The sequence below is a fragment of the Grampus griseus genome (genome assembly GCF_964374135.1).
Source record: "Grampus griseus genome assembly, chromosome: 10".
In the NCBI taxonomy this organism is placed as follows: Eukaryota; Metazoa; Chordata; class Mammalia; order Artiodactyla; family Delphinidae; genus Grampus; species Grampus griseus.
In genome coordinates this window covers 103,898,041-103,925,365 of record NC_139004.1, presented here as the reverse complement: position 1 = coordinate 103,925,365, position 27,325 = coordinate 103,898,041, and the positions used below count along the sequence as shown (strand labels likewise).

General features: G+C 62.2%; 3 protein-coding genes across 11 annotated transcripts in view; 1 reads left to right on the top strand and 2 right to left on the bottom strand.

Annotated features, from left to right (window-relative positions):
* Nucleotides 1–238: 238 nt before the first annotated feature.
* Nucleotides 239–12,335, top strand: CHST13 (carbohydrate sulfotransferase 13; the record flags this gene model as incomplete). 2 transcript variants are annotated; one of them, XM_082663809.1, is made up of 3 exons in its annotated part: nt 239–338; nt 9,656–9,738; nt 11,493–12,335. In XM_082663809.1, the coding sequence occupies 3 exons, from the start codon at nt 263–265 to the stop codon at nt 12,333–12,335; spliced, it is 1,002 nt and encodes a 333-aa protein (XP_082519935.1). The 2 variants fall into 2 exon arrangements, with proteins under 2 accessions (XP_082519935.1, XP_082519934.1); XM_082663808.1 differs by having other exon boundaries at nt 263–338; nt 9,629–9,738.
* A 4,245-nt stretch (nt 12,336–16,580) lies between these two features.
* On the bottom strand, nt 16,581–19,721 carry LOC309828303 (uncharacterized protein C3orf22 homolog; the record flags this gene model as incomplete). The annotated part of the gene is made up of 3 exons (XM_082663547.1): nt 16,581–16,803; nt 18,496–18,627; nt 19,633–19,721. The coding sequence occupies 3 exons, from the start codon at nt 19,719–19,721 to the stop codon at nt 16,581–16,583; spliced, it is 444 nt and encodes a 147-aa protein (XP_082519673.1).
* Nucleotides 19,673–27,325, bottom strand: part of TXNRD3 (thioredoxin reductase 3) — a 46,001-nt gene continuing 38,348 nt past the window's right edge. For 4 of the 8 annotated variants that reach the window (XM_082664168.1, XM_082664169.1, XM_082664171.1 and 1 more), the window contains 2 exons: nt 25,615–25,749; nt 25,214–25,404 (listed from right to left, as the gene is read on the bottom strand). In XM_082664168.1, coding sequence (XP_082520294.1) covers nt 25,342–25,404; nt 25,615–25,749 — 198 coding nt within the window. In that variant the 3' untranslated portion in view covers nt 25,214–25,341. Of the gene's footprint in view, nt 19,763–24,765; nt 24,873–25,213; nt 25,405–25,614; nt 25,750–27,325 lie in introns of those variants that run through there. The other 4 variants (XR_014297341.1, XR_014297342.1, XM_082664170.1 and 1 more) reach the window with 4 other exon arrangements.

Genomic DNA, 27,325 nt, shown 5'->3' with positions numbered 1-27,325 from the left:
AGGAGCGAGGACCAGTCCCTGGGCGGCCCTGGGGTGGGTTGGGGGTTGGGTTTCGGGTCCGGTTCCCGGTGAGCGTCCGGTCCGAGGACTCGTCCGTCGGCGGGTCAGCGGGAGGGCCTGGGGCGAGTTGCTCTGGGGCGGGCCTCGGGTCCTGGTCCGAGGACTCGTCTGTGGGCGGGTCCAGGGGCGGGGCGGGGAGGGAGGCCGGCTTCGGGTGCGGGCCGGGCCGGACCCCGCGGACAGCAGCGCGCGCCGGGCAAGCATGGGGAGGCGCTGGTGGCGGCGGCGCGCGCTGGTGGCCGCGTGTCTGGGCGCCGCGCTCCTGCTCCTGCGCCCGGGTGAGTGCCCGCCGGCCCCAGGGCCGCCCCACCAGCGGCCGGACCCCCGACCGGGCGGGGGCACCTGCGGTTTCCTCCCGGGCTGGGAGGCGGGCGGGCTCAGAAAGGCTCTAAACGCCCCGCCCTTGTCCCGGCTCCCCGCAAGGGTCTTGTCCCCTCGGGAGTGGGTCTCCCAAGGCCCGGAGAGGTGAGAGGTGACAGTCCGGGCCTACCAGCCGGGGCCCAGGGACCAGGTGAGTGGTGGGCGGCGGAGGGCATTAGGCCCACCCGGGAAGTTTGCCTCCTTTGCCTCGCGCTCACCCCGCTTAGCGCCCGGAAACCCCTCCGGGTCTGCGGCCGCGCAAGGGCGGCGGGCTTGACGCTCCGGGTCCGGAGGTGGCCCCTCCGCGCACCGCGCTGCGCCCTGGCGCCCCTGCTCCGCCTTAAGTTCGCACCGGGAAGGACTAGGGTCCTGAGCACCCACCTCATGGTCCGGCGGGGGAAACAGGCAGCCAGCCGTGACCGCCGTGCGGATTTCCAGCTCCGAGCCGGGCATGTGCTGAGACTTCACTCACGGGAGAGGCCGAGGGGCCCAGCCAGAGGCCCGTTCTGACCTCTGCTCTGTTTGCCTTTTCCTGGTGTGAGTGTGAGTGAATGCGAGAGTGTGTGTTGGGGGAATCTGTACCCCCCCCCCCCCGGCTCTGCAAGAATCCCTGGGATCACTCCTTTGGAGCCTTGCAGAGGGCGTCCGGGGAGGAAGTAACCGTGTCCCCCGGTGGGAGGGGACCATGGGAGTGGGGGTCAGGGTGGCTCAAGAGATGAGGCTGAGGAGACTTTGGGGGCAGCATGGACCCACCTGGCTGGGTCCGGGTGACCTATCCCCGCCCCCTGCCCAGGGCCTCAGTACGCCCATCTATAAAATGGGCTGCTCGAGTTCCTCCTTACAGGGTCTCTGGGGAAGTGCAGTTAAACGGGAGCAAAGTGGCTCCCAGCCTCTTCATCAAGCCAGAGGTCACATGGGTGGCCTGGTGCCCCCTGCATCCTGGGGTGAGGGGCTTCCTTCTCCTGCTCACCTCAAACCTCTGTGACTGCCTCCGGGCTGGGGTCGGGGTGAGCTGGGCTTGGGAGGCCTCCTCGGGGCTCACCAGGGTTCTGCCCAGTCACCCTGCTCTTCACACCGTCCCCTCCATGTCTGGACACAGCTGCCCAGACCTGGCCACCTCCCCAGGCCCACGGGAGGGAGCCGCAGTCAGTCTTTCCGTCCCCCGACCAGTTCTGAGAGCTGGGGGCCCATGGGGGTGGTGCTCCTGCCTCCTGGGGAGGGGGTTCCCATGCCCTAGCTGAGCCGAGCATCCCCCCACATCGCGTGGGCTGTAGTCCTAGTGTCTGCGGGCATGACACTGGCCACCCACTCTTTCTTGGACAAATGTTTACCAGGACCTAGGGCCGGGCAGGGCACAGTGGCTCCTGGCCCCCAGGGCTCAGGCTCGGGTGTGGGGGGAGAGAGGGGCTGCACTTTGTTCCTTCTGACCTCCTCCCTCTCCTGCAGGGTAGGAGGGTGCCTCCCGTGCCCCCTTCCTAGCGTTTGCTCAGGCCGTTCCCCACCTGAGCCGAACCTGCCTCACGAATACCCTTGGCCGTGACCCTCTCCCCCAGCAGGGCGGCCTCACTGCATCCGGCCTGGCAGACCCTTCTGCAACCCTCCTTCCAGCGCCCCCAGGCGGGGAGGGGCCTTTCCTCTGCTTCCCAGAGCCCCTCTCTGTTCCTTCTGCACTCTCAGACTTTTCCCCATGGCCTGCTGCCAGCCATCAGAGCTGTGAGGGTGACCTGGACACGCAAGGGCTAATCAAGCCAGCCTACCCTGCTGGCTCTTCTGCCCCCAAGCCCTGAGCTGAAGCCCCTGACCCCAGGAGCCAGTGAGGCTGTGCTAATGGTGGGCCTGCGGCATCTCCGAGTGTGTCCCGGCAGCGTAGCCCGAGTTGGAAGCGGGTGGAGCACGTGGCTTGTGGCAGGGGGCTAGGGCTCCAGGGCCCAGGAGGGACTGCAGCCCCCTCCTCCAGGCAGGTGAGTCTCCAAAGCGGCAGAAGTTGCCACAAGGTGGGCTGGAGACCCCCGAAGCGGGCTCTGCTGCCCCCTTTCCAGTGCATAGGTCTGGAGCAGCCCAACTGGTGCCCGTCAGGCCAATGCTGACCTAGTGGCCAGGGTCCTGGGGATGAGGAAGATGCCAGAGGAGGTGGGGCAGCTGCCTGGGGCACTGCTGCCCTCAACGCCCTACCCTCGCCCCGGCCCCACTGACAGGCCCACTGTCCCCCCTGCCCGCCCACCCTTGGCTTCCCCTGAGGCTTACCTGGTGGGGTGACGGCTTCTGTGTGATGCCCTGGACCACGTATTCGCTTGTGCCAGCGACAACCTGCCCTCCCAGCGTCTGTTTTAACATCAAAAACCCAGATCTGCAGTCTGTCCCCTCTGGCCCCAGAGGCACACCCAGGGGGGGCCGTGACGCTGCTGCTTTAGCTCCCCAGCCCTGGTGGTCCACAGGGGCCTTGCTGGGAGGGGCTGCAGCCCGCCCTGCCCCACCCCGTCCTGACCTCCATCCCCTTCGGGTTCACAGGGTTGAGCATCTTTCCTGAGGTTGGCGATCAGGGGTGTTTCTCTCAGAGCCAGGCTGGGGCTCTCCCAATTCCAGGGGACCCTGGGTGTGTGTGGGGGGGGCTTGTTTCCAGGGGGCCCGCCCCCCCCTTCTGGGCTGGACTGCTGCCCTCCTTGTCCTCTGGGGCATATCCCGTCCCTTAGGGCCCCGCTTCCTGGCCGAGGTCCGAGTGTGATGTGGGGTAACAGGGACCTTCTCCCCCAACAGCCTTCCTGGAGGGGCTCCAGGGGGAAGGACCCAGGAGGGTCGGGTGGGGACGGCGGCTCTGTCCCCGCTGTCCGTCCGCTGCCTTCTCGGGCACAGCAGCACCTGGGGATCCAGGCCGAGGGGACAACGGTCCACGATGGTCTCGGAGCCCCTGCAGTCGTGCAGTGTAGGGCCCCGTAGGCAGCCACCGTTTCTAATGAGACACCAGGATTTGGTCCCATGCAGAATAAATGCAGAAATGCCCAGTGACTCCTGGTGAGCCAACGTGCCAGGGCTGGGGGGGGGGGCGGTCAGTGAGGACAGGGTCTCTGAGGCCTCAGCAGCAGCTCCTCAGTGCAGGCGTCCGAGCTTGCCCCCGGCTGCCCTGTATCCGCCGCCACCCCCGGAGCCCCGCAGGCCCCAGCCCGCCAGGTCTCTCAACGCCTGCTCCGTGGCGCCCCAGCGCCCGACTGGACCCCCGACTCCTTTCTGTCCTGGCCCTAGAATCACAGAAGGTGACGGGTCAGAGACGGGGCGCCCCCAGAGGGCAGTGTCTCAGACTCACTGGGCCAGATGCTCTGCCGTCAGCGGCTCGAACCACGTCTGCATCTCTAGGTCTGGCTTTTCTCTGTGGTGGCCTCACTCCCCGCTCCCCAGCCAGCGCGCAGCGCCTTCACCCGTGGTTTCAGCCAGGGTCCCAAGGAGGCATCTCATTGGCCTAGATTGGATCACATGGTGCCCACCTCTGAGCCAATCGCTGTGGCAGAAAGGGATGGAATGCTCTGATTGGCCAGACCTGGTCACATGCCCAACCCAGCAGCTACGGGAGTGGGGAGCCTATCAGAACCACATGGAGGGAACAAGCAGGTTTGTGTCTGGAGGGGAATCAGGTGGGCGACCAAAAGGAGGGGGTGTGGCTGCTGGGAGCCCAATCAGTAGATGCTCACCACACTGCTGCCCACTCTCCCGAATTGCCGAAGGGTTCAGAGCTCTAAGGCACCTTCCGGGCCTCCAGAGAGTAAAAGTCAGCCGGCAAAGCAGAAGGCTCCAGAGTAGGGACTGGTCGTCCCCTTTTGCAGAGGAAGACGCTGAGCTCAGTAGAAACGAAGTGACTTGCTCAAGGCCACCCAACTAGGAAGTATGGGTGCCAGGATTTAAATCCATGTCTAAATCCCAACCCTTATGCTTTCTACTGTACAGGGCAGAGGTATTTGGGTTGGGCTTTGAAGGCTGCATAGGAGTTTACCAGGTGGGAAACAACGAAAGAGAATTGCAGGCAGAGGGAGTGGCACAGACAAGCATGGAGGAGTGAAATGGCCTGGTGTGCTAAGGGATGTGCTGCTCCCTCAAGGGTTCAGGAGAGGGAGCAGTGAAGTGGAGGCCAGGAAGGTACTGGAGGTTGGTGAGTGGCCTTGAATGACAGGCTAGGAATTGGGGTGATTGCCCCATGGCCAGGAAGGCGGCCATCACTCTTTAAATAAATACTCCCAGACACTAGCTGAGGTACAGGGATTATAAGAAAACAAGACAGTGCCCTCCTTGCAGAGCTGACCTTCCAGAGGGGCAGCCAGACATCAGCCCACACAAATCAGATGATCTCAGCAGTAATGAGTGCTGTGAATAAATTAACGGGAGGCTGTTCATTGGAGAGGCCCTCTTTCTGGTGGGACATTTGAGCTGAGACCTGAATGAGAAGGATTGACCCTAAAGTGTAGAGGTTTCTCCTGAGGTGGGGACGCACCTAATGTGTCCACTGACCAGCAGGAGGGCAGTGTGGCTGGAGCTGAGTGAGTGAGCAGGGAAGGGTGGGGCCGCGCCTGGAGAGGCCCTGGAAGGAACTGGGACTTGCCATCAGCCAGCGAGAAGCCACGTGGGCTTTACCATCACACGGTGGTGGGGATAAACCCTGTGATTGTCCCGGGCAGAGGGGACGCAGCTGTACTGGGAGTGATCTGACCAAGCAGGGTTCCGTTCTGGGCGCTGTGGAGCTCAGTGTCGAGTCTGAATCTTAAATACAAGTGAAGAGGCGGCTACTTAAAAAAAAAAAAAAAAGCGGCAGGATTGCTTTTTTCTTGTGAAGGGCTTGATCTCTGGAGGGAATATCCCTGCCCCGGGCCTGCAGGTCACGAGGGGACCGAATGGGCCAGACAGCGCTACTCCCGCCCATCTGTTCTTGCGACACTGGCCCAGCTAGAACTTATTAACCAGAAGCCGCCTCGTAACCTCTACTCCCCGGGCAGGGGGTCACCAAGCACAGCTTCCCCCACGGGTGCAGCCTCAGTGGCCCGGGCACAGCTGCGCCGGGCCTGTCCTTAGGGTGGGCGGGCCAAGGACGGTTTGTCGGTTTCTCTGTTTTCAGCTTACCTGTGCGGCGTGCCACCCCCTGGCCTGCGGTGCTGTGAGGATGGGCGGGGTAGTGTGCGGGGCAGGGTGGGCCTCGAGGGCATGGCAGTAAAGGACGGTACTCACGCCGTGGCCTGGGGTCAGGCCTGCTTAAGGCCCTTACTTGCTGTGAGGCCTCAGCAGTTTTCTTTAAGTCTTTAAGCCTCAGTTTCCCCATCTGTCAAGTGGGGATAACAATAGTCCCTACCCCCAGGAGTACGCGTGTCAGTGAGCAAAGCAAGGGCACGGTGCCAGGCTCTCGCCCACCCAGCACCTCCTGCCCGGCTCCCCGGCCTCCCTGCAGGCTCCTGTGCTGCCCAGGACACTCCAGCCCACGTGCAGCGGGCACTGGGCTGTCAGGCTGGGCCTCACGCTGGCCCACTGGGCCGGGACCCAGGCCTGCTCGTGAGTCTGGGGCTGCACGGCTCCCGGGCCTGGACCCCGTGGGCGTGGGCCCTGGGCGCCCCCAGATTGCGGGCAGCTCACCCCCTCTGCTTCCCGCCCCTTCACACCCAGCTAGTTTGCTTTGAGCTCTTTCCGACATCCTGCTGTTGTGTTTCACCTCCTCCCAGCCTCCGTCCCTGTCCTCCTGTGTAGCCGCCTTTGTCTCCGTCCCTCCCTCAGTCCCTCCCACCCTCCTTCCGCCATCCTCTCCCCCTTCTCTCTCTAGAACCTATTTTTGTTTCCTTTTCCAAAGGAGAACCCGCCTGCGGTTTTGCCAGTGGCTGCTCTGGGCTGGCCCAGGCCCCTCCCCGGCCGTGAGGCTGGGCCTGCCCATCTAAGCCTCTGGCCCGTCTGCTCCACAGCGCCCTTAGCAGGGAGGCCTGAGACCTGGAGGCTGGTGGAGGGGCTGAGGGCAGAGGACACAGGCAGGAGGGCTTGGCGATGGGAGTGGGGGTAGCAGGATGCCTCCGTGTGACCCTCTGGGAATGGCCCCTACCCTCGGAGCCCAGGCCTCCAGCTTCACGGAATGCCAGCGCATTCCCCTTCGACCCCCCTCCATGGCCAGCCTGCCCACCCCGCCAGAGCGGCTCTCCTGCTCTGTGCAGTGGCAGGGGTGGAGCTGGGCGGGGCGCGGCGGAGCTGGGCGGGGCGCGGCGCGGCGGCCCAGCCCTGTAATCACTGGCCTCGGCTATTCTGGGCCTCTCGCCTTCCACCCACTGGCTCCCGGGGTCTGGGATGGGGCCTACTTTCCTGCAGGCTGTGGTCCGGCCAGGAAACGAGAGGCCCCACACAACGCTTGGTGTTTCCGGAAGGCTGCGTGCTTCCGAGTCATGGGGCTCTGGGGTGCAGGTGGCCTAGGTCTGCTCCTCTGCATGCCCCCCGGTGGGCTCCAGCCTTTTCTCCATCCCCAGCCGTGACCCTGAGGGAAGCTCCTCCCCTCTCAGAGGCTCCACTATCCCCTCGGCAAAGTGGTGAGGCGGAGTCGCGCCTCCCAGGGCTGTGCGTGGTGCTGGGCTGCCGTGGTGTCCGCAGCTCCGGAGGCCTCCCTGCCAGCCGGCAGCCAGGAAACGGAGGTTCAAGTCTTGGGACCACCGACGACCCCCAAGACCCGGGCAGGCCCTGAGGGCCTCACCCCTCCACGTGCCCTGGTCACAGCAGAGCGTGCTCCTTGTTCTGGGGACACTGGAGTGGGGAGCGGCCCTGAGGCTGCCAGAGGCCTGGCAGGTGGCCTGGACAGCGGGCTTCAGGTACTCACAGAGGGCTCTGGAGGCCGGGGCACGGCCTGTCCGCCTGTCATTTACTGGTTCATCCAACCACCTCCACCAGACACTGCTCCGGCTCAGCGGTTCTCAACGTGCACTGCGCGCCAGCAGCAGCAGCACGCCTGCGCTGTCAGAAACACAGACTCACGGGCCCCGCTGCACACCTGCGAGGGCCAGAAGCTCTGAGTACGGGGCCAGGCCACCTGTGTTTCAACAGGCCCCGTGCACGCTTAAGCTGGAGAACCACTGCTTGTGGTCAGTCGGCCAACAGATCAGTGCATCAGATTTTCCAGGTCTGCTTGTTTGCCAAAGACTTATCTTAAGGAAAAGCCTTGAATCCTGGCAGCATTTTAAGACCCTTCGTTTGGTTGAAAGCCAAGGATCTTGGAACGCTTCGTTTTTTTTATGAATATATTATTTTCTCACATGATCCTGAATTCTTAAAGACATGCCTCTTATGAATATCCCATATTATTACGAATTCAATAATTTCTCAGTATCCATTGAATGTAGTTAAATTTGTAAACCAGACTTACACATGTTCTTGCATATATTACTTTTTACGGTCAATACTATTTATTTTTATTGAGATAATACTCTCATTCTAGAAAATTCACTTTTTTAAAGTGTACAGTGGTTTTTAGCATATTCAAAAGCTGTGCACTGTCACAGCTGTACAAACCCAGAACGTTAGCCACTAGCCCTGCCCACCATGTTCCCAGTGCCTGCCCCTCCCCCCATCCCACCCAGAGCCTCTGGAAACCACTCATCTACTTCCTCCCTCTATGCGTTTGCCTGTCCTGGGCGTTTTGTACAGACAGAGTCAAACAATGTGGCTAGCGCCTTCCGTGAGGCTTGTTTCGCTCAGTGTCAGGTTGCAAGGTGCATCCACACGGTAGCAGGTGTCAGCGCTTCACTCCTTTTTATGGCCATTAAGTGTGTTAGCTGTGGGGTTTTCCCAGACGGCCTTTATCAGTTTGACGAGGTTCCCTCCGATTCCTAGTTTGTTTAGTGTTTTCATCATGAAACGGTACTGACTTTTGTGCAGTGTTTTTTCTGCATCTCTTGATGACCATGTAGGGTTTTTTCTTTATTCTATTAACATGGTGTATTACCTTGATTGACATTTTTATGTTGAACCAACCTGGCATTTCTGGAGTAAATCTCAATCGGTCATGGCGTATAACCCTTTTCACAAGTTCATGGATCTAGTTCGCTAGTACTTCCTTGAAGACTTTGCATCTATATTCATGAGAGATATTGGTTAATAGTTTTCTTTTTTTTGTGATATCTTTGGTTTCGGTATCAGGGTAATACTGGGTTCATATAACGAATTGAGACGTGCTCTCTCCTCTTCTGTTTTGTTTGCTTGTTTGTTTGTTGAAGAGTTTGGTAGAGATTAGTGTTACTTTTTCTTTAAATATTTGGTAAAATTCACCAGTGAAGCAATCTGATCCTGGGCTTTTCTGGAAATTTTTCAAAATTACTAATTCAATCTCTTTACTTGTTATATGTCTGTTGAGATTTTCTTTTTCTTCTTGAGTCAGTTTCAGAAAGTTGTGTCTTTCTAGATTGTCAGTTTCATAGGTCAAATCTGCCGTTGTACAGGTGCTTATACTGTGTTCTTCAACCCTTTCTTATTTCTGTAAGGTCCACTACTAATGTCTCCTCTTTCATTCCCATTGTTAGTAATCTGCGTCTTCATTTTTTCTTGGTCAGTCTAGCCAGAGACTTGCCAATTTGGGTGATTTTTTAAAGACTGCATTATAATTTATTAGTTTATTAATAACTATAATCATATTTAAGAAAAACATGTGTTTGGTAGTTTTGGGAAGATTGAGGAATGCCGCGATGAGACAGAGAGCATCCCTGCCCTTGGAGGCTGCCAGTCTGGGCGAGAGCAAAACTTGCGTTTACCATGAGGCGACACACACGCCAGCAGGGCACGTACAGGCCACTGTAGGTGTCCCCTGCGGGTCACCTGAGCTGGTCACCTGCTCACCACCAGAGCCGGCAGCTTGGCTGTACCATGTCCGCTGCTGCCCAGCCCTTTCTGTCTGCCTGTGCCCGGGGCCAGGGGAGGCTGGACCCAGCCAGCCTGCTGAGCCCTAACCCTCAGGGCTCCATGCACGTGGCTGGCAGAGGTGGGGCGTGAGATGAAGGCAGATGGAGGTGGCAGAGGCTGGGGGTTCAGGGCATTCCCGGAGGGCAGGACGTGGGGGCAGGAGTGACACCAAGCACCCTGCCCTGGTGGACGACGGGCCCTGTCAGTGCCCCCAGAGGCAGGCGGGACACAGGCGGGAAACTGAGTCCCATAGGTGGATCCAACGTGCCGAGGTGAGTTAGCCAAGCCCCCAGGAACACGGCCAGTCTGTCTGGTGCAGCAGTGAACGCCCCTCTCCTTACACCCCCAGCGTTTGAAAACAGGGCCGTGGGCTCCAGCTGGCTTGGCGGCAAGAGGAGGAGTCCCCTGCAGATGCTCTACGACCTGGACCAGGTAGGCGGACAGACGCCCCGTCCCTCCCTCCGCCTCCAGCCACGGGAAACCCCGAGCTCCCACGTGGACCTGCTGCCGTGGGGCTGCAGCCACACCTAGCCTCTGTCTGGGAGGGAATGCTGGGCTGTGGCAGGGCAAATCGTGGGGCAGGCTGAGACCTGGGGTCTCCAGCTGTGGACTGAGGCCACGCTCTCTGCAGCACTGTTCCACGTGGCGGACAGAACGACCAGTGGGCTCTGTGCCACCCACGGCAACAGGCGGCAGCCAAGGGACCCCCGATCTCAGTCCTGCTGTGACGGAGGGAGACAGGCAGGCACCCCCTCACCAACGGGGGGACCTGCAGGGACCACACACTGTGCCCACTGGGAGCACACGTCCGGCTCACACACACCCCAGCAGGCACACTCAGCACTACCGAGCGCCTGCGGGTCACCTGGGTCCCTGCCCTCGAGGCGCTGACGGTCCCGCGGGGGCAGGATGGCATCTGATGGCTTCCCGCACCAGCCTGCACTGACTTGTGTCCAGGCTGCCCTGAGCTCTGGCGGGAGGGCGCAGTGTAGATGGAGACCGACCCTCTCTGAGAAAGGGACACAGGGCCTGCAGAAGGACAGGGGCACCAAGTACGTGGCGGTGGCCAAGGGCCATAGTGGGGCAAGGGCAATAGGGAGCCGGGGAGAAGGACCACACTGGGCTGGGGAGGCAGCTGCTCACCGAAGCCCTCAGGGCTGAGTCCAAGGCACCCACGCCCTTGGGGGGCAGGTGGGAGGCCTTGGTTCAGCGAGGGTGACAGGCTTGCCCTGGGCCACATGGCGAGCGGAGGGCAGGCCAGCCTCTCAGCAGGCTTCTGAGGAACAAGAAGCCTTGGTGGGGCTGGCTTGGCCCCCTCGCAGCCTGAGGGCCCAGTGGCCGTTACGTGTCAAGGCATCCTGCAGCTGGACAGACAACAGCAGAGAAACGGTCTGACCAACAAGTGCTGACCGTGCACCGGGCACTCGAGTTCTGGGAGCCCACGCAGGCCTCACGGCAATCCTGTGCGACGGGGCGTCATTATCCCCGTTTACCTACGGCACTGCCCCTTGGCACAGGAAGGCCAAGGACCCTGAGAAGGGCACAGAGCTCGTAAGGACTAGACCCTGGGAGAGGGTCAGCTAGGCCGGCAGGGATGAGGGCTGTGGCTGTAGGACTCCGTCCCGAACCGGTGGGCACAGCCCCGGCTTCTGAATCCTGAGGGACCCGAGGTGGAGTCCCAGCGTCTCTCCTTGACAGCTGCAGGCAACCCACTTCCTCTGAGGCTGTTTTCTCTTCTGTAAAATGGAGAAAGCAGTGCCTGTCTTGGTATTCATGGGGCTGCAAGCGACAGAAAAGCTAGCTGAGGCCAATCTAAGCCATCGGGACACGCACTGCTTACGTCTCAAGATGCTCAGAGACCAGCAGCCCTGGGTACGGCACAGGTCTCATCGCCATCCTCCGGACGTTACTACTGTGTAAGCTTCTGGTCTTACACCCCACCCCGGTTTTAGGGAACGGTGAGCAGATACTCAGTTTGCCCCGGCGCTTGGCGCTCTGACGTCAGACTTCTTTACCAGGCTGCCTCTGACGTCGCACGTCCGTTTTCCAGCTCTCGGGGTCCAGAGTGCCGTGCACGCGATCAGTCACATCCTGCACGTGCCTCAGGCCGGGTAGATTTATTTCCCCCCATCCAGGCCCCCTGACTCCCACGCGGCCCTGACCCACCCCCGTCCTGTCCCCCGCAGGGCCCGCGCTCCGCGCTGGCCGAGGTGCACCAGCAGCGGCGCGACCTGCTGCGCCGCGCCTGCAGCCACCACACGCGCCGGCAGCGCCTGCTGCGGCCGGAGGACCTGCGGCACGTGCTGGTGGACGACGCCCACGGCCTGCTCTACTGCTACGTGCCCAAGGTGGCCTGCACCAACTGGAAGCGCGTGCTGCTGGCGCTGAGCGGCCGCGGCCCAGGAGACCCGCGCGCCATCCCCGCGCACGAGGCGCACGCGCCCGGCCGCCTGCCCTCGCTGGCCGACTTCAGTCCGGCCGAGGTCAACCGGCGCCTGCGCGCCTACCTGGCCTTCCTGTTTGTGCGCGAGCCCTTCGAGCGCCTGGCCTCGGCCTACCGCAACAAGCTGCAGCGGCCCTGGGGCGCCACCTTCCAGCGCCGCTTCGGCACTGGCATCGTGCGCCGTCTGCGGCCGCGCCCGGGCCCCGACGCGCTGGTCCGCGGCCACGACGTGCGCTTCGCCGAGTTCCTGGCCTACCTGCTGGACCCGCGCACGCGCCGCGACGGGCCCTTCAACGAGCACTGGGAGCGCGCCCACGCGCTCTGCCACCCGTGCCGCCTGCGCTACGACGTCGTGGGCAAGTTCGAGACGCTGGCGGAGGACGCGGCCTTCGTGCTTAGCCTGGTGGGCGCGCCCGGCCTGCGCTTCCCCGAGCCGCCGTCCAGGGCCCAGGCCGCCGCGCGCGACCGTGCCGCGCGCCTCTTCCGCGACATCAGCCCTTTCTACCAGCAGCGCCTCTACGGCCTCTACAGGATGGACTTCCTGCTCTTCAACTACTCCGCTCCCTCCTACCTGCGGCTGCGCTAGCCCTGCGGGCGGGGGGATGGGGCGCGGAGACTGCGCAGGCTGCGGGGCCCTTACTCCGCCCGGAGAGTCGCCGCCCCCGCGCTCTCTCACCCTCGGCCCGCCCACCCCGCCCAACCGCATCTCCGGTGCAGCCCCCGTGCAGCCCACCTCCCCGCGGGGGGTGGCTGGACCCCTGGGTACCTGCCGCCTGCTTCCTCGAAGCGCCCCAGCCGGCGGGTGCTTCCCCAGGACCCCTGAGTGGCTGAGGATGGGATAATAGGTTTTTAGGTTGCGAGCGCCTGTTTTTTTCTTTTCTTTTTTTTTTTTTTTGCGGTACGCCGGCCTCTCCTTGTTGTGGCCTCTCCCGTTGCGGAGCACAGGCTCTGGACGCGCAGGCTCAGCGGCCATGGCTCACTGGCCCAGCCGCTCCGCGGCATGTGGGATCTTCCCGGACCGGGGCACGAACCCGCGTCCCCTGCATCGGCAGGCGGACTCCCAACCACTGCGCCACCAGAGAAGCCCATGAGCGCCTGTTTTTTGTCCACTCTGTCCCGGAACCTATCCGTGGCGCAAGATTAGAACGCTGGCTGGGCGCAGCCTGTGGCCCATCCCGGGGCCCTCCCCACCTCACCTGCCCTGGTGAGGACAGCCCTGGACAAGGAGAGAAGGCCGCCCCCCCTCCCGGGCCGGACCCAGGGCAGGACCAGCCTTGTCGCCAGCTCCGCCCAGGTGGCGATCGTGAGCTGCCGGCCACCTGGGCGTCCCGAGCCGGGAGCTCCGAGGGCCCTGTTCCGGCCCCACCCTTGGTCTCTGTCCCGCTCGGTCTTCCTGAGCCCACAGAGCCCAGGTTGCAACGTCGTGGCAGACTTTATACGGCCTTGGTGAGCTGGGGAGCTCACGTTTTTGAAGTAAATGTGTTTTGTTACTTTCTGACACTTCAGAGTTTCTGTGTCTCATTTTGCCATTTGTTCTGGGGGCATGAGGTTGTCTGATCTTGAGCCTGGGTCACCTTCACAGCAGCCCACAGGTGCCAGAGGTTATGTGGGGAGCGGGATAGGGAGGGGGTGCACCATGGGGAGCCTGCTGCATTCTGGCTCAAGAGGCGACAAGGACACTTGGGGGAAACCTATCCTTTTACTCTGCCTGGGTCAAGGCTTAAAGCTGAACCAGCTCAAGCCCTGCGCTTCGGGCTGTCTCCTGCCCTGGGTTTTGTGGGGTGTGTGTGTGTGTGTGTGTGTGTGTGCGTGTGTGCTGGGCTGCTTGGCAATGAGGATCCCCCCCTCATAAGCTGTACACACATTGTGTTACATCATGCCGTCGATGCCCCATGACACACAGCTTTGTTCCAAGCTCGCTCAGCGCCCACGCAGCCTGTGATGCGACCTGTTTGCTGAGTTACCTCCATCCAGAAGCCACACCCCAGGGGCATCACAATTACAAGTCACCCTCCTGATCTGCTGTGACACTGCGTGCTGTCACTCCCTCAGGTGGGGCAGCAGTGCACGCGCCCTGTGTCTCCACGTCACACCCTCCACAGCCCACCACGCGGCCCTCCCCTGTGCCCTGCCCTCGCCTGCCTTGGGGTATCTGCCTGCTCCGAGCTCTCTGGCTGGTGCCAGAGCACCTGTCCTCCCAGAGCACAGGCTGTCAGCCAGCCTCCCAGAGCTGGGTCCTGGCTGGGTCACTGGACGACCTGAGAGAGGCAGGGTCCCATGGGCAGAGCTGGACAAGTCGTGAGGGCGCCCAGGGGGCTCTCAATCAGGCAGCCCCGTCAGGGATTCTACTAAAACCAGACATAAGATCCTAAAGGGACTGAGATCACCAGCTGAAGGTCCCAAGCGTCTACCTTGCTCACCACTGTCTCGTTTTCCCAGTTCCTCAGTCTCCAGAACTGGGTGGTGCCGGTCAGCACCTTCCCAGGGATGGAAGGGATGTAGGTGGACTGGTTTACAGAGACTTGTTTAAAAGAAGTTGCAGTGTTCTTTTGCTTTTTAGAGCTTTCATTGTCAGGAAAATGTTTCCCAGATTTTTGTAGTAGTGGTGTCGGTTTCTGTTTTTTGTTTTGTTTTCGGTTTTATCTTGTGGCTTTTGTCATTCAAGCAGCTTCCTGGGAGGCCTATTTCCAGGGTTGAAAAGTTTGCTAGAATAACCCCCTGGCTCTTTGGGCTGGGGGGGTGGTGCACATTCCGTCTCCAGGCAGAGCCCCCCTTCCCACCCCACCCCCACCCCCCACCCGCCGGACCACGCCTTGAAGCTTCTCCAGCCGCAGCGGAGGCAGAGGGAGCGCCCTTCGAAAAGCCGTCAGCCCCGTCTGGTGGAACAAGGGGGCCCGCCCTGCAGCTTTTGCCCCTCAGGTGGGAAACTGCCGAGGCCTCCCGGGACTCAGCCCCAGGTGCCTGCGGTGAGGCTCTCCCTGCTGTTCGGTGGCGCTTCCCGGAACCTCCCCCCACCTGAACTAGTTGCATCCGCATCCCTGTCTCCAGACCCGCTCTGGGGAGGATCCACTGCAGACTTGCTTTTATTTCACCGGCCCCTCAGCGATAGGCATTTAGGCACACCTGCGTCCTTGCACACACCTGGTCCTACGCACGCGTGTGACTGCAGGAGAAACTCCTGGAAGGCGGGCCGGCACCCGCGACCTCCTCCTTAGGAGTCCTCAGACCTGTGCTGTGCGTTTGGCTCTGTTGGCATTCAGGGCACCAGGACAATCGAGGTCTGGGCGGCTGCCGCTGCACCCTGGCAGCACGCCCCATGCGCCACACGGGCCACCGTGGTCATTTCTCTGGTCCGTGGGGTGACTCTGCACCGAGAACCCCGCTCAGCCTCTCCTGCCGTCAGACGTGCAGCGTGTCGCGCGTTGTCTGTGAGGTGCTTCCCAAAGCTCCTTTTCCTGAGGCCCTCGTGTACGAAGGCTCGGCACACAGCGAGACCAGCAGAGAGTTCCTTACTCCCTAAACGTTCTCTCTTTAGCGAGAACTCGCAGGGGAGGAGCCGCTGAGGAGCAGCACATTTTAGGACTGGATTCAGGGGACGGGCTGAGCTTTTTCTACGACAGAACCCCGGCTTTGCCCCACGCGCCCTCCGGCTCCGTTTCCTAAACGCTCTGGGGCCACAGCCAGTGCAGCCTGGAGGTGGGGCTGAAGGAGCCTCTGTCTGTCAGCTGCTCATGGCCACGTGCAGAGGGACCCTCGGGAAACAGTGCGGTGCCTGCAGGTGAGGGTGGGTGCTCAGGGGCACTCTGGCCAGCAAGTCTTCTCCGGAGACAACGTGCCAGGGGACAGGACCGGACAGGAAGGCTCAGAGCAGCCTCACCCACCACAGCAAAGAGTGGAAACAACCAAACGTCTATTGGAAAGAGATGGACACTTGTCCACATTGCTAAGGCGGCCACCCTGGTCCTCCCCAGGGTCCCCACCCCCTTCTCTCTCCCAGGGGGAGGGCTACAGTGAGGGTCCCAGTCTGAGTGCTTTCCCAAGGCTCCAAGATGACGTCCTAGCCCCTGTCTCAGTAGAACAGAGGGGAACACTTACATCCTCAGCAGCCACCCTCCCACATACGCTGCCCCTACGAATGCCAGGGGGTTCCGCAGGCTGGACTGCAGCGGGCCGGGAGCCCCTCTTCCATTCCTCAAGTCTTCCCTTTAGAGTTGTGAAACACCCACAACGAGGCTGTTAGGTTCACGCAGTAAACATTAGAAAACGGTATGCCCGTCTCCAAGTCCCCAGTTTTTCTACCCAAAAGTTGTTACCTGCTCCACACTCGCACCCGCGTACACATGCCCACACACACGTGCACGCTCATACACGCACACACCGCTCTCTAATATACACAGATGGCAGCATTTTAGACACTCTCTGCTGTGCTCTAAAAAATATCTGAACGTCCTTTGTAGATTGTTCCAAATCGGCATGTAAAGGACTGCTTCTTGCTAATGCCTGTCTAACGCTTCGCGGTGCAGCTGTGGCAGGATTTAAAGCCGCCATTAACAGATATTTAGGTGGTCTCCAATCACTTGCTATTTCCCGCGGCGCTGGAATGAATATCATTGTCCAAACATCTTTACTTACATGTGTGAGCATAGCTTTGGGGTAGATTCTTGGAAATGATATTCACTCGCTGCAGAATTGACCGTCACCCCCTTTTATGGATGAGAACACACAGCCGGACATGCAGACGACCTTCCAAGGGGGTGGGAACCTGCAGCGTGTATTCGCGGGGCGACCTTTCCGGGGCTCCTCAGGGCTGCCCGCCTCCCCACAGGTCACCTTAGCCCGCTGCCCTGAGCGCCCGGGGAGCGGGTGGCCGAGAGAGAGGCGGCGCAGAGCTGGGCTCCAGGAGGGGCCCTCGGGGGGGCGGGCGGCATCGGCCGGTGGGGGGAAGCGCGGACCCGGGGAAGCGGCGGCTCAGCAGCACCAGCTCCCAGACGTTGCTTGGTGGTGACGGTGGCGGCCGAAGGCTGGACAGTGGAGGGAAATCCGGGGCCCCCAGCCTAGAGAAGCCACACAGAGCGCCGCGCTGACCCTCGGGAGCCTCCCCAACCCCCCTCAGAGAAGTCAGCCGGGGCGCAACCAAGATTCTGCTCCCAGCGCGGACACGCCGCCTCCCAACAGCCACCCGCCTAGGCATCCAGACGCCTCCCGCGCTCTGCCCCGTGCCTGCCCATCTTAGGAGGGACCGACAGCGTGTGCCACCACATCACAGCGTGTGCGGACTCCTACCGCCGGGGACCACCTTCCCCAGCCACCTTCCGAGACCACCCTCCCCTCCCCCTCCCCCTCCCCTCCCCTCCCCCTCCCTTCCCCTCCCCTCCCCCTCCCTTCCCCTCCCCTCCCCTCCCCCTCTAGGCCTCCTTCCCCACCTCCCCCATTGGACCACCCTCCTCGCTCCCCCATTGGATCACGCTCCCCACCTGCCCCATTGGACCTAACTCCCCACCTCCTGCATTGGCCCACCCTCCCCAGCTCCCCATTGGACCACGTTCCCCACCTCCCCCATTGGACCCCCCCATTGGACCACACCCCCCACCTCTCCCATTGGACCAAGCTCCCCACCTCCTCCAGTGGAGCACCCTCCCCAGCTCCCCATTGGACCAAGCTCCCTGCTCCCCGTGGACCAGGCTCCCCACTCCGCCATTGGACCACCCTCCCCAGCTCCACGTGAGGCCACCCTCCCACTCCTGTTTCCCAGACTTCAGTGGCTCCCATTACCCCTCAAATAAGCGCTGGCCTTTAGCACCTGGTGGTCTACCCACTGCAAGGGGCTCAGGGTGTGAGGGAGGGCAGTCCGGGGGGCAGGCCTCAGACTCCCTCCGTCCAGCACAAAGGAGCCGGCCACGCACAACCTGACTGCCAGCACAGGACCGTGACTTGCCTGCCCCTTCACAGGAGAAGCTGAGACCCAGCGACACCTGTGCCCCCAGCCCCCAGCCTGTCAGTGAGGGAGGGGTGCTGAGACGCAGGACCGCAGCCTGGGCCAGCGTGGGTGGGGGATGGGCAACATCTGCGCTTCCGTAGGGGTGCGTGTGCGGGTGTGCACGTGTGCGCTGCCTCTCGGGGTGTCCGTTCAGGGGAGGGTGTGCATCTTTGTGACTCGTCAGGGTTATACACGGAGTGTGGAGCCAGGGGCCTCCCGGTTCGGAACAGACACCGGCCTCAGCACTGAGGACCTGCGTGCCCACTCACGTCTCTTTGCTGGAGGAGTCGCAGTCCGTGGGCCTGGGGCTGGGGTCCTGGGGGGCAGCGGGGAGGCCCTTCTATGTCTAACACCTGAGTGCCAGTCCCGGTTCAGGGCGAGTGGGTGTGTCTGTGCGTCTTTAGGTTTGCACGTGCAGGGTCCTTATCAGGGTGTCTGGGTGTTTCGCTACGTGTCGTCCCCCCACCCCCGGTGTGTGTGTGTGTGTGTGTATGTGCGTGCGCGCGCGCGCTGCCCAGTTCTGGTCCCCTGCCGGCCCCTCCAACCCACTCTACGCTCGGCCCTGATTCCCCACCCGTGGACGAGGCCCCAGGTGAGGCCAGGCCCGCCTGAGCTGCCCTGCCGGCTGCGGGAGGGACCGCGGGCTCTAGTGTCTCCCCGGGGCCCCAGTTTCCTCAGCCTGGACGTGGTGTGTTCGTGTGTGGACCAGGTGGAAGGCCGGGTGGCGCGGTCCGCAGGCAGCGCCGGTGACATCCGGCCTGAGACTCACCCTCTGACCGGGACGGACCTCGTGGGCACCAACGTCTTCTGCAGGGGCAGCTGCTTCCGCAGCGAGCTGCTCGTCTTCGTGACCTCCCAGGGCTGCAGGGGCTCCGCGTTGGTCTCTGTCAGCCAGGAAAACCTACAGGAGCACTTGGCTTCTTGGGGGGCTGCAGCCCAGCCACGTGGAATAGCTCTCGCTCGCCTGGAACTTTCCATGTTCCAGGCACCGCTCTGAGTGCTTGGTAACCATGCCGGGAGGTAGGTATTGCTCTGCCCTTTATGGATGGGGAAACTGAGGCACAGAGAGGTTAAGTGACTTGCCCAAGGTCACACAGCTAGGAAGCAGTGGAGCTGAGATCTGGGCCAGCAGCTGGCCCAGAGCTATGTCTCGGCCCTGCAGCAGCGGCCTGGCCCCGGGAGCCCCAGGCCCCAGGTGTAAGCCTCCCCTTGCCTCACCTAAGGGCCACTCTGCCACGTGCATCTGCCACACTGGGCCTCACAGGACAGAGTCTGGGGCCTGGCGACAGAACAAGGGTGGAGGTGAGGTGTCCAGCCCAGCCTGCTGCGGGCGCTCGTGAGGAGGCCGTGTGCCCCGAAGGTTCTGCTCTGGGCAGCTGGCGGTCCTCCCACTCCCTCCCAGGCGCCGCCTGCCTGCTCAGCACACTGCGGTCTCTGCTGGCTCCTGAGTGCCCTGGGGCTTTGCAAACTCCTCCCCTGCCCCCCCCCCCCCGCAGCCGGATCCCATCACACCCTCACAGGAGCAGGTGCTGTGAACGGGTGTCAGGGCCACTGGTCCAAAGGAAGCGGTTGGCCATGGCTCTGGGGGGGCCCGGGGGCCCTGGGCCCCTCTCTGGAGGCCCTTGGCTCAGGGTGGGATGGGGGCGAAGGTGGACCCCCACCGTCACGGAGCGCAGAGCTGGTCAGGGAGCTCCCTGTGGACAGAGGACCGCCCCTCTCCGGCTCTGTGCCCCAGAGTGCGTTCCTAGGGTACCTGCGGGGAGGCAGGGCTTGGCCTGGGGTCAGGGTCTGGGGTCAGGGTCTGGGCTCAGGGCCCGGGGTCAGGGCCTGGGCTTAGGGCCCAGGGTTAGGGTCTGGGGTCAGGGGTCAGGGTCCACGCTCAGGGCCTGGGCTCAGGGTCTGGTACCTGTACGGAAACTTCCTGGCAAACTTCTCCTCGGTCCTGTTCTTACTCTTCTTACCCTGGTGGGACCCCTTGGGGACCTTCACGTCCATCGCAGAAGGGGGCTAAGCTGGGGTTCGCCCTTCAGCCACAGCTGCAAGACAGGCGGGAAGAGCCAGTCGGGACCTGGACGGCATGGCTTCCCGTTGACTGACCGCCCACCCTTGTCTGCCAAGGGGACGGGGCGAGGGGAGGGCTGTGAGCTGCCGGTGAGCCGGGGCCCCGCTCAGCACCCTGCTCCACGATGCTTGCTCTGCTGTGTGTATAGTGTGTCTGTGTCTGTGTGTTAGGGTGTACGGATGTTTGTATGTGGATGAGTGTGTGTGTGAGCGTGCAGCTCGATGCGGTTCTATGCCGTGTGCGGCTCCGTGTCGCCCCACGGTCGAGGGGACGCTCGGCTGACCGGCCCCAGGAGGCTCCCAGCCGCTCCCCTGCCGGCAGCCAGAGCCTCCCTCCACCGCACCCCAGCTGCGGCCACCACGGATCTGCTCCCCTCTGTGTGAGGACGTGGCTGCACGGGGTTGTACGGGTGGGATCGCGCGGCCGGCGCCCTTCGGAGACTGGTGTCCTCCTGCCGTCGCAGGGCTGGGTGTGCGGGGGCTCCCGCCCAGGGCTGAGCTGGACCGACTGTCACCCACGGGACCCCGGGGCAGTTCCCAGGCTGGAGGTGTTACGAATAAAGCTGCTGCAGAAGTTCACGTGCGAGTTTCTGCACGAAGACAAGCCTTTGTTCCTCTGTTGTAGGCGCCTAGGAGTGCAGTCACCAGGCTGACGGAGGCCCATTGTTAGTTTTAAAGGGAACTGCCACATGGTTTTCGAGTCGCTGGGTCACTTTCCCTGCCCAGCAGTTACGAGTGGTTCTCTTTTAAGGCACCCAAGAGTAAGGGTAACCCAAGTCAGGGCTGAGAAGGGCTGGGGTTAAGCCCTGACCACTGGGGCTTCACGTGCCCCTTGACCAGCTCCTCCGCACGTGCGTGACCTTCATGGGCCGATGCCGGCCACCTGCCGGCACCCCGTGCTCCACAGGCGCGGCGGCTCCCAGCGTGGGAGGTCCCGAAGCGCCGGCCCAGGCCCTGGTTCCAGGTGGGGATCGGGTGGATGCTGTCAGCCACCCACGGACGTACCTGACGGGCGGGTCTGACTGCGCCGGGCCAGACAGGTTCCCGGGAGCCAGTGCCCTGGAAGCAGCCCCGCTGGCGACGCAGGGACGGGGTGGGGAAGGAAAGCCGGGCTGCCCGGCCCCTTGACCAGGACAGCTCCGGGGCGCGCTCCCCACAGCACGGCCCGCGGAGGACCTGGCAGGACTGGGCGGAGTTGCCCACCGTGGGGACGCCACGTGGAGTGCCTCTTTCCCCGCTTTTCACCTCCCACCCCTGCCGAGCCGCGGGAGCCGCTCCCAAGTAAGGCATCTCACAGCAGCACGCACGTGTCCCCCGTCGTGGGACTGGCTGAGCCGCCAGGAACCAGGCGGAGAGGGCGAAGGCTGGTCAGGTCCCCCCAGCACCGCGTCTGACCACAGACAAGCGCGAGCACACGCGGACAGTCACACACACACACGCACACACGCACGCACGCGCGCGCGCGCCGTCCGGCCCCAGCATCACTCCCCCTGCCACACCCCTCTGCAGCAGGGCAGCCACTGGCTGCTGGCTCCTCCTTCCCTGTCAGACCTGAAGCCCAGCCCCCATCCCAGGCTGGGGCTGCCCACCCGACCCTTCTGTAGTCCCAGCAGCTGGGTTTCCATGACAACACTTTGCATGATAATGGATCTCCTGAAATCTGGAGCAAAGCCGCCAGGAAACAAGGCGCCCCTTCCCAAGCCTGGGGTCTGGGTTCCCAGGAGGTCGCTGTCCCAGTGGGGATTGGGTTTTCTCTCCTGGGGGAGAGGTGGAGAGGTGGGCGAAGCTGCTCCCCCGGAGGGCTTCGAGGGCTGCCTGGGGCAGGTGCGCCGGCGTTGTGACAGAGCGTACTGGCCGTGAGGCTGGATGGCCCCACTGGGCACAGAGCACCTGGACAAGGCCACGCGGGAAGCCCTGGCCTGTGAGCCCCGAGCACAGCGTCCTGGAGGCCGGGCCCCACCAAGGAGTCCTCCTGACCCTGACTTGCCGCCGGCAAAGGGCCGTGTGGACGGGGCAGCTCTACACCAGCGCAGGCTAGGGGGCCTTTGCGGCCTCCGACGTGGGACCAGGGTTGTTACGAGGACACCAGGGACCTGTCCGTGGCCCTGGCCCCCAGCCCTTTGCTATCAGGTAAAGCTTTCAGCCGCCCTCCCCCGAGGAGCCAGGAGAGGGCCCTGGTCCAGGACGGGGCTGGGTCCGCACAGGAGGTGAAGTACCTGTTAAGCTCCGTGCAGGACCTTGTTTAGTGTTTCCATCTGATGGAGGACATATTACCATCATCCCATTTTTCAGGTAAGGAAACTGAGGCTCTAAAAGGTGAACTGCTGGGCTTCCCTGGTGGCACAGCGGTTGGGAGTCCGCCTGCCGATGCAGGGGACGCGGGTTCGTGCCCCGGTCCGGGAGGATCCCACGTGCCGCGGAGCGGCCGGGCTCGTGAGCCATGGCCGCTGAGCCTGCGCGTCCGGAGCCTGTGCTCCGCAACGGGAGAGGCCACAACAGTGAGAGGCCCGCGTACCCCCCCACACACACACACAAAAGGTTAACTGCTCTGCCTGCATCCCCCCTCCCCCAGCACGTGGGGAAGAGGTGGGGTCCGGGCTGCGTCTGGGCTACGTGGTGCAGTCCTGGAGGGGCTGGGCGACGGCACCCCACGCCCACTGGGCCCCACCTGCAGACCCTCCAAGCCCTGGGCCTGGCCCTGCAAACTGTGCCAAGCCTGCTTCCCGTGGGGCAGGAGGGCCCTGCCGGGTACGGGGCAGGCCTCCGTCCCACTGCTGCTCCCCCAACCGACTTGGGGCTGCCCTTCCCAGCCACACAGGCTGCCTCCCCGCTCCCAGCAGGGACCCAGTCAGGGTACGGATCGCAGGGCCTGGCACTGACCCTGCCCAGGAAGATGCCGATGTGAGGGGCACTGCCCACGCCCCCAAGCCAGCCCCCCAGCAGGGAGCCTGCAGCCAGAAAGGAGTGGGTGAGCGAAGCCCCCAAGCGGCCAGCTACTCACCGGGCCGCCTGAACGACGCTGGCTATGGTCCTGGCTGCCATGCACAAGGCGAGCACCGGCCCAGGGCCCCAGGGGCCAGGCCCACAGGCTCACTGCAGCATCAGAAGCCCCTGAGGTCACAATCAGTGACACTGCAGCCACTAGGCCACGTGGCTTGGAATCCAGCCTGAAGCCCTGCTGGCCAGGGCATGGCCGTGAGGGCGGCTGCGTGAGGGCTGGGCTGGCGGGCGTTCCAGCTTCGAGGACCCCGGACGGGAGCACCCACGCCTACACGTTTGGTGGCAGAGCCCCCAGCCCTCCTTCAGACTAAGCGCAAGAGAAGGCCTAGAAATAGCAAACAACTCGCCCTGGCGGCAGAAGAGCTCCTTTTCTGGCTGACCTTGACTGAGCCCTAGCCGCAGCCCCGGAACCGTCGGGCTGGGCCAACGCAGGGGAGGACGGTTGGTTAGGGCGCACCTCCGGGGCCTGCTGCCCCATGGAGGCCCCGCCAGGCTCAGAACGGTCAGGGTCGCCACCGGACTAGCAACGGCGAGCATGGCCAGGGCGCCTGTGTCCCAAGTGGGGACTAGAGGAGAGGAGAGGCAAATGGTGTAAAAAGCAAGGCCTCCTCCTGCCCTGATGTCCTAGGCCTTTATCTGCGAGTGAACACGTGGGGAGCGTGTCAGCTGGGGTCCCCAGAGCAGCCCCGAGATGGGGGTTCTAGTCGAGGGACCTGCCGAGGGAGGGACGCAGGACAGTGCAGGTCTGACCTGCCGACTGGTCCCAGGGGAGCCCTGCAGGGACCTCCCCGGAGCTGTTTGTGCCCTGAGGTGGGGGCAGCCTTTCGGGCCGGGCGGTCACGCCTGGCCTGGGGCCTGTGGTGTCCCGTCCCCGGGCGAGCAGTGCTGGGGACGCCAGCCTGGTCCAGAGGTCTGCGCGGGCCCAACCTCGCGGTCACAGAAGAGAGGGAGAGTGAGACGGAGGAGGAGGTTTGCAGAGACGGCTGTGCTGTCAGGAGACTCCCAGGAGCCTGGGAGGGAGGTGGATGGGTCCACACGGGCCTCCAGGGCTGTGCAGGAGCCGGACTTCCCAGCAGGCTGTCCTTAAGCCTGATTTAGGTTCCCTTGACTCTTCTCTGGGCCACGGCGTCTTGGACTACGGCTTAGAAGGAGCAGCCGCGGAGCGTCGGCACGGGCTGGGGACCAGGGCCCTGTCGGCCCCTCTGAGCTCACACAGGGGTTGGGTCTGTGAAGGGCTGGGCTGGCCGTGGGCGTGCCAGGTGAGAGCCCGGCCCCTGCCCGACTCGCCGTGCCACGCTGGGCACACACGACCCGATCGCTCCACCCGCCTCCCCAGTGGAAAGGAGAGTCTGTAAGTGGACCCCGTGTGCGTTACTCTGGGTGCCCAACCCCCGCCCCAGCACCGCCCACAGATGATGCTCCCCGATTGGTTCCTGGCTTAGAGCGTCTTTTAAAACGTAGGCCCAGATGTTCTAACCACAGAAGCCGGCGGCCAGCGTACGGCCCAGAAGGGCACTGCCGCCTGGAACCCTCAACTTGGTGCTGGGGGGGTCTGTTCCCAAGAAAACAAGGTTCCCAAAGGGCCCCGGGTGGGCCTTCCCCCTCAAGGGCCTTTTAGACGCTGACAGGGGTGCAAACTCAAAAGGAATCTCGTAACATGACCTTTTCACTTACTGAACCCGACTGTAAGGAAACAGACTGAGAACAGAACCACTTAAATAGTTTAAAACTAGGGCTTCCCTGGTGGCACAGCGGTTGAGAGTCCGCCTGCTGATGCAGGGGACACGGGTTCGTGCCCCGGTCCGGGAGGATCCCACATGCCGCAGAGCGGCTGGGCCCGTGAGCCATGGCCGCTGAGCCTGCGCGTCCGGAGCCTGTGCTCCGTAACGGGAGAGGACACAGTGGTGAGAGGCCCGCGTACCGCAAAAAGAAAAAAAAAGTTTTAAATTACGTTTCACGTAATACAGTATTGAGAACTTTTTAATATTATTCTTAAGATCAACATGAGAAGTCCAAGCATCTCTCTCTGACGTCAGATATTCTGCTCAGTCCAGTGACACGAAGAGGAGAGCGGCCAGGTGGTCACTGTGGGGAACCAGAAGAGGGCGAGGCGGTCTGCCGGCGGCTGCACATGTGCCCACGGGAGAAGGTGGCGCACTAGTGCTCTGCGGCAGCTACGGGGGCATCCCAGACGCCCATGCACTGAAGATGCCCACTTTATAGTCAGTTTCATAAAAGAAAGTATTTCTGTGGACTCAGCAAAGCAAGGGGATAAAAACAGGAGCAACCGGGAACATGGACTGAGATGAGTTGTGTGATTAAAAGCTCTGTCGGGGGAGCTGATGGGGAAGACGTCAGTCTTGGCTCACCTGGCGGCTCCGAGCTAAGACGTCAAGGACGCAGCGCGGCTGCCCCTCCCCGTCAGCCAGGCGGGTGGACGGCACTGCTGCTGTCCCGCCTCCTTGCCCCGACGCTGTCCCCGGGCTTACCCGAGAGCATGTCGTCTTCACAGAAACGGCAGCGGGACAAGGAACGCGACAGCAGCGGCTTAGCCTCAGCAGCCCTTCTGCGTGATGTCCAGCCCCGAGGACTTCGTGATCTCCAAGGTGGTGAACACCTGCCCACGGGAAGGAAACGACACGAATTCACACTTGGCTGTCGGTACTGGAGCTCTGCTCTGAGAAACCACGTCCTGAACGTGGCACCAACATCATCCTTTAAGGCATACAGAGCAGGTACGAATATGAGATTTGCCTACTGACAACATGCTTCATCACGGCTTTCCAAACCACACCGAGTCCACATCTACAAGCTCCCGTGTCCGTACCTGTGCACACGTGGGGTGGATCCCAATGGTGTCGTCCAGCAGCTGCTTCGTGAGCCCACATTTCATGGCGGCTGCAAATCCTTGGGTGATCTCACCGGCCTTCGGTCCAAGGACGTGAAATCCTATCACCCGATCCTTCCAAAGGGAAGTCAGTAGGTTAAGGACCTGAAGAGGGATCTTGTCATCCCAAGTTCACCGTTGAAACTGACAGCAACTCCCAGAGAAAAGCACCTCTAATGCTGAGCTGAGCAGAGAACAGCACCGTGAAACCGTGCCCTGCAAGAACCTGCTGGGTGAGCCAGTAAATGCACGTCCCGTGTGAACACGCGCTCAGATTCGCCGGAACGGGCAGTTTACCTGCTGCGCGAAGGAGTCTGTCAGTACGAGGGACGTTTCCGCGTTACACTGAGAGTGCGCTAAATGACAACACGACAAACCCCGACTAACAGCCGGTGCTGGATAAGGCTAAGTTCGGAGGCAGCCGGCGCTCCTCCCAGCCCAGGACGCAGGCTGCCCGGCTCCGAGTCGGCTCAGCAGACACCCCACCCCAGGGACCGCGAGCCGTAAGGACGCGCGGCTCTCGTCCCTGTGCGCATGCAGCCCCGGCGGACGCGGGTTCGTCGCCGCGCACTCCCAGCGCTCATGCTTCCTCTGTCCATGTTTTCTCGTCACTTTTCTTCATCCAGAGCTTCAGGGTTAAAGTGCACAAGGTGAAGAGAGAGGGCCTGACAGGCGGCAGAAGTCTGTGCCCCCCACTCTCCGGGCTCCCGTGGCAGGTGGGCAAACGGATACCCCGTGAGCTGCGCATCCAGGGGGCCGTGGATGGGAACCTCTGAGGGGTGCACGTGCAGCAAAGTGGGAGAAGGCGCGGCCCAGAGAGGGGGAAGCCACTTATTAATGAAAGTGAGGAGCTTCTGAGAGATGGAAGCCTGTCCGTGATTTTCAGCATAGCTCCAGGAAGACAGTGAGTGGTGGGGTGACACTCCAGAAATAGAAATTTGGACAAAAGTACAAGAAAGGGGCAGTAGGTCACTGCTCACTGGCAACGCACCTGGTCACCCAAGAGCTCTGATGGAGATGGACAATGGGATTAATGTTGTTTTCATGCCTGACAACACAACATCCTTTCTGCAGCCCATAGATCAAGAAGTAATTTGGATTTTCAAGTCTTATTATTTAAGAAATACACTTTGTTAGGTTGTAGCTGCCATAGACAGTGATTCCTCTGACGGATTTGTGCAAAGTAAATTGAAAACCTTCTGGAAAGGATTCACCATTCTAGATGCCATTAAGAACATTTGCGGGACTTCCCTGGCGGTCTGGTGGTTAGGACTGCGTGCTTCCAGTGCAGGGGGCGCAGGTTCGATCCCTGGTCGGGGAACTAAGATCCCACGTGCCTCACGCGCATGGCGTGGCCAATAAAAATTAAGAGAAAAAAAAAAAGAGAACACTTGTGATTCATGGGAAGAGGTCAGAATATCCAAATGAAGAGGAGTTTGGAAGAAGCTGATTCCAGCCCTCCTGGATGACTTTGAGGGGTTCGAGACTTCATGGAGGAAGGACTGCAGACGTGGTGGGAACAGCAGGGGAACCAGAACTAGAAGTGGAGCCTGAAGATGGGACTGAATTGCTGCCATCTTGCGATGAAACTTGGGAACGGATGAGGGGCCGCTTCTTATGGATGAGCAAAGAGAGTGGTTTCTTAACACGG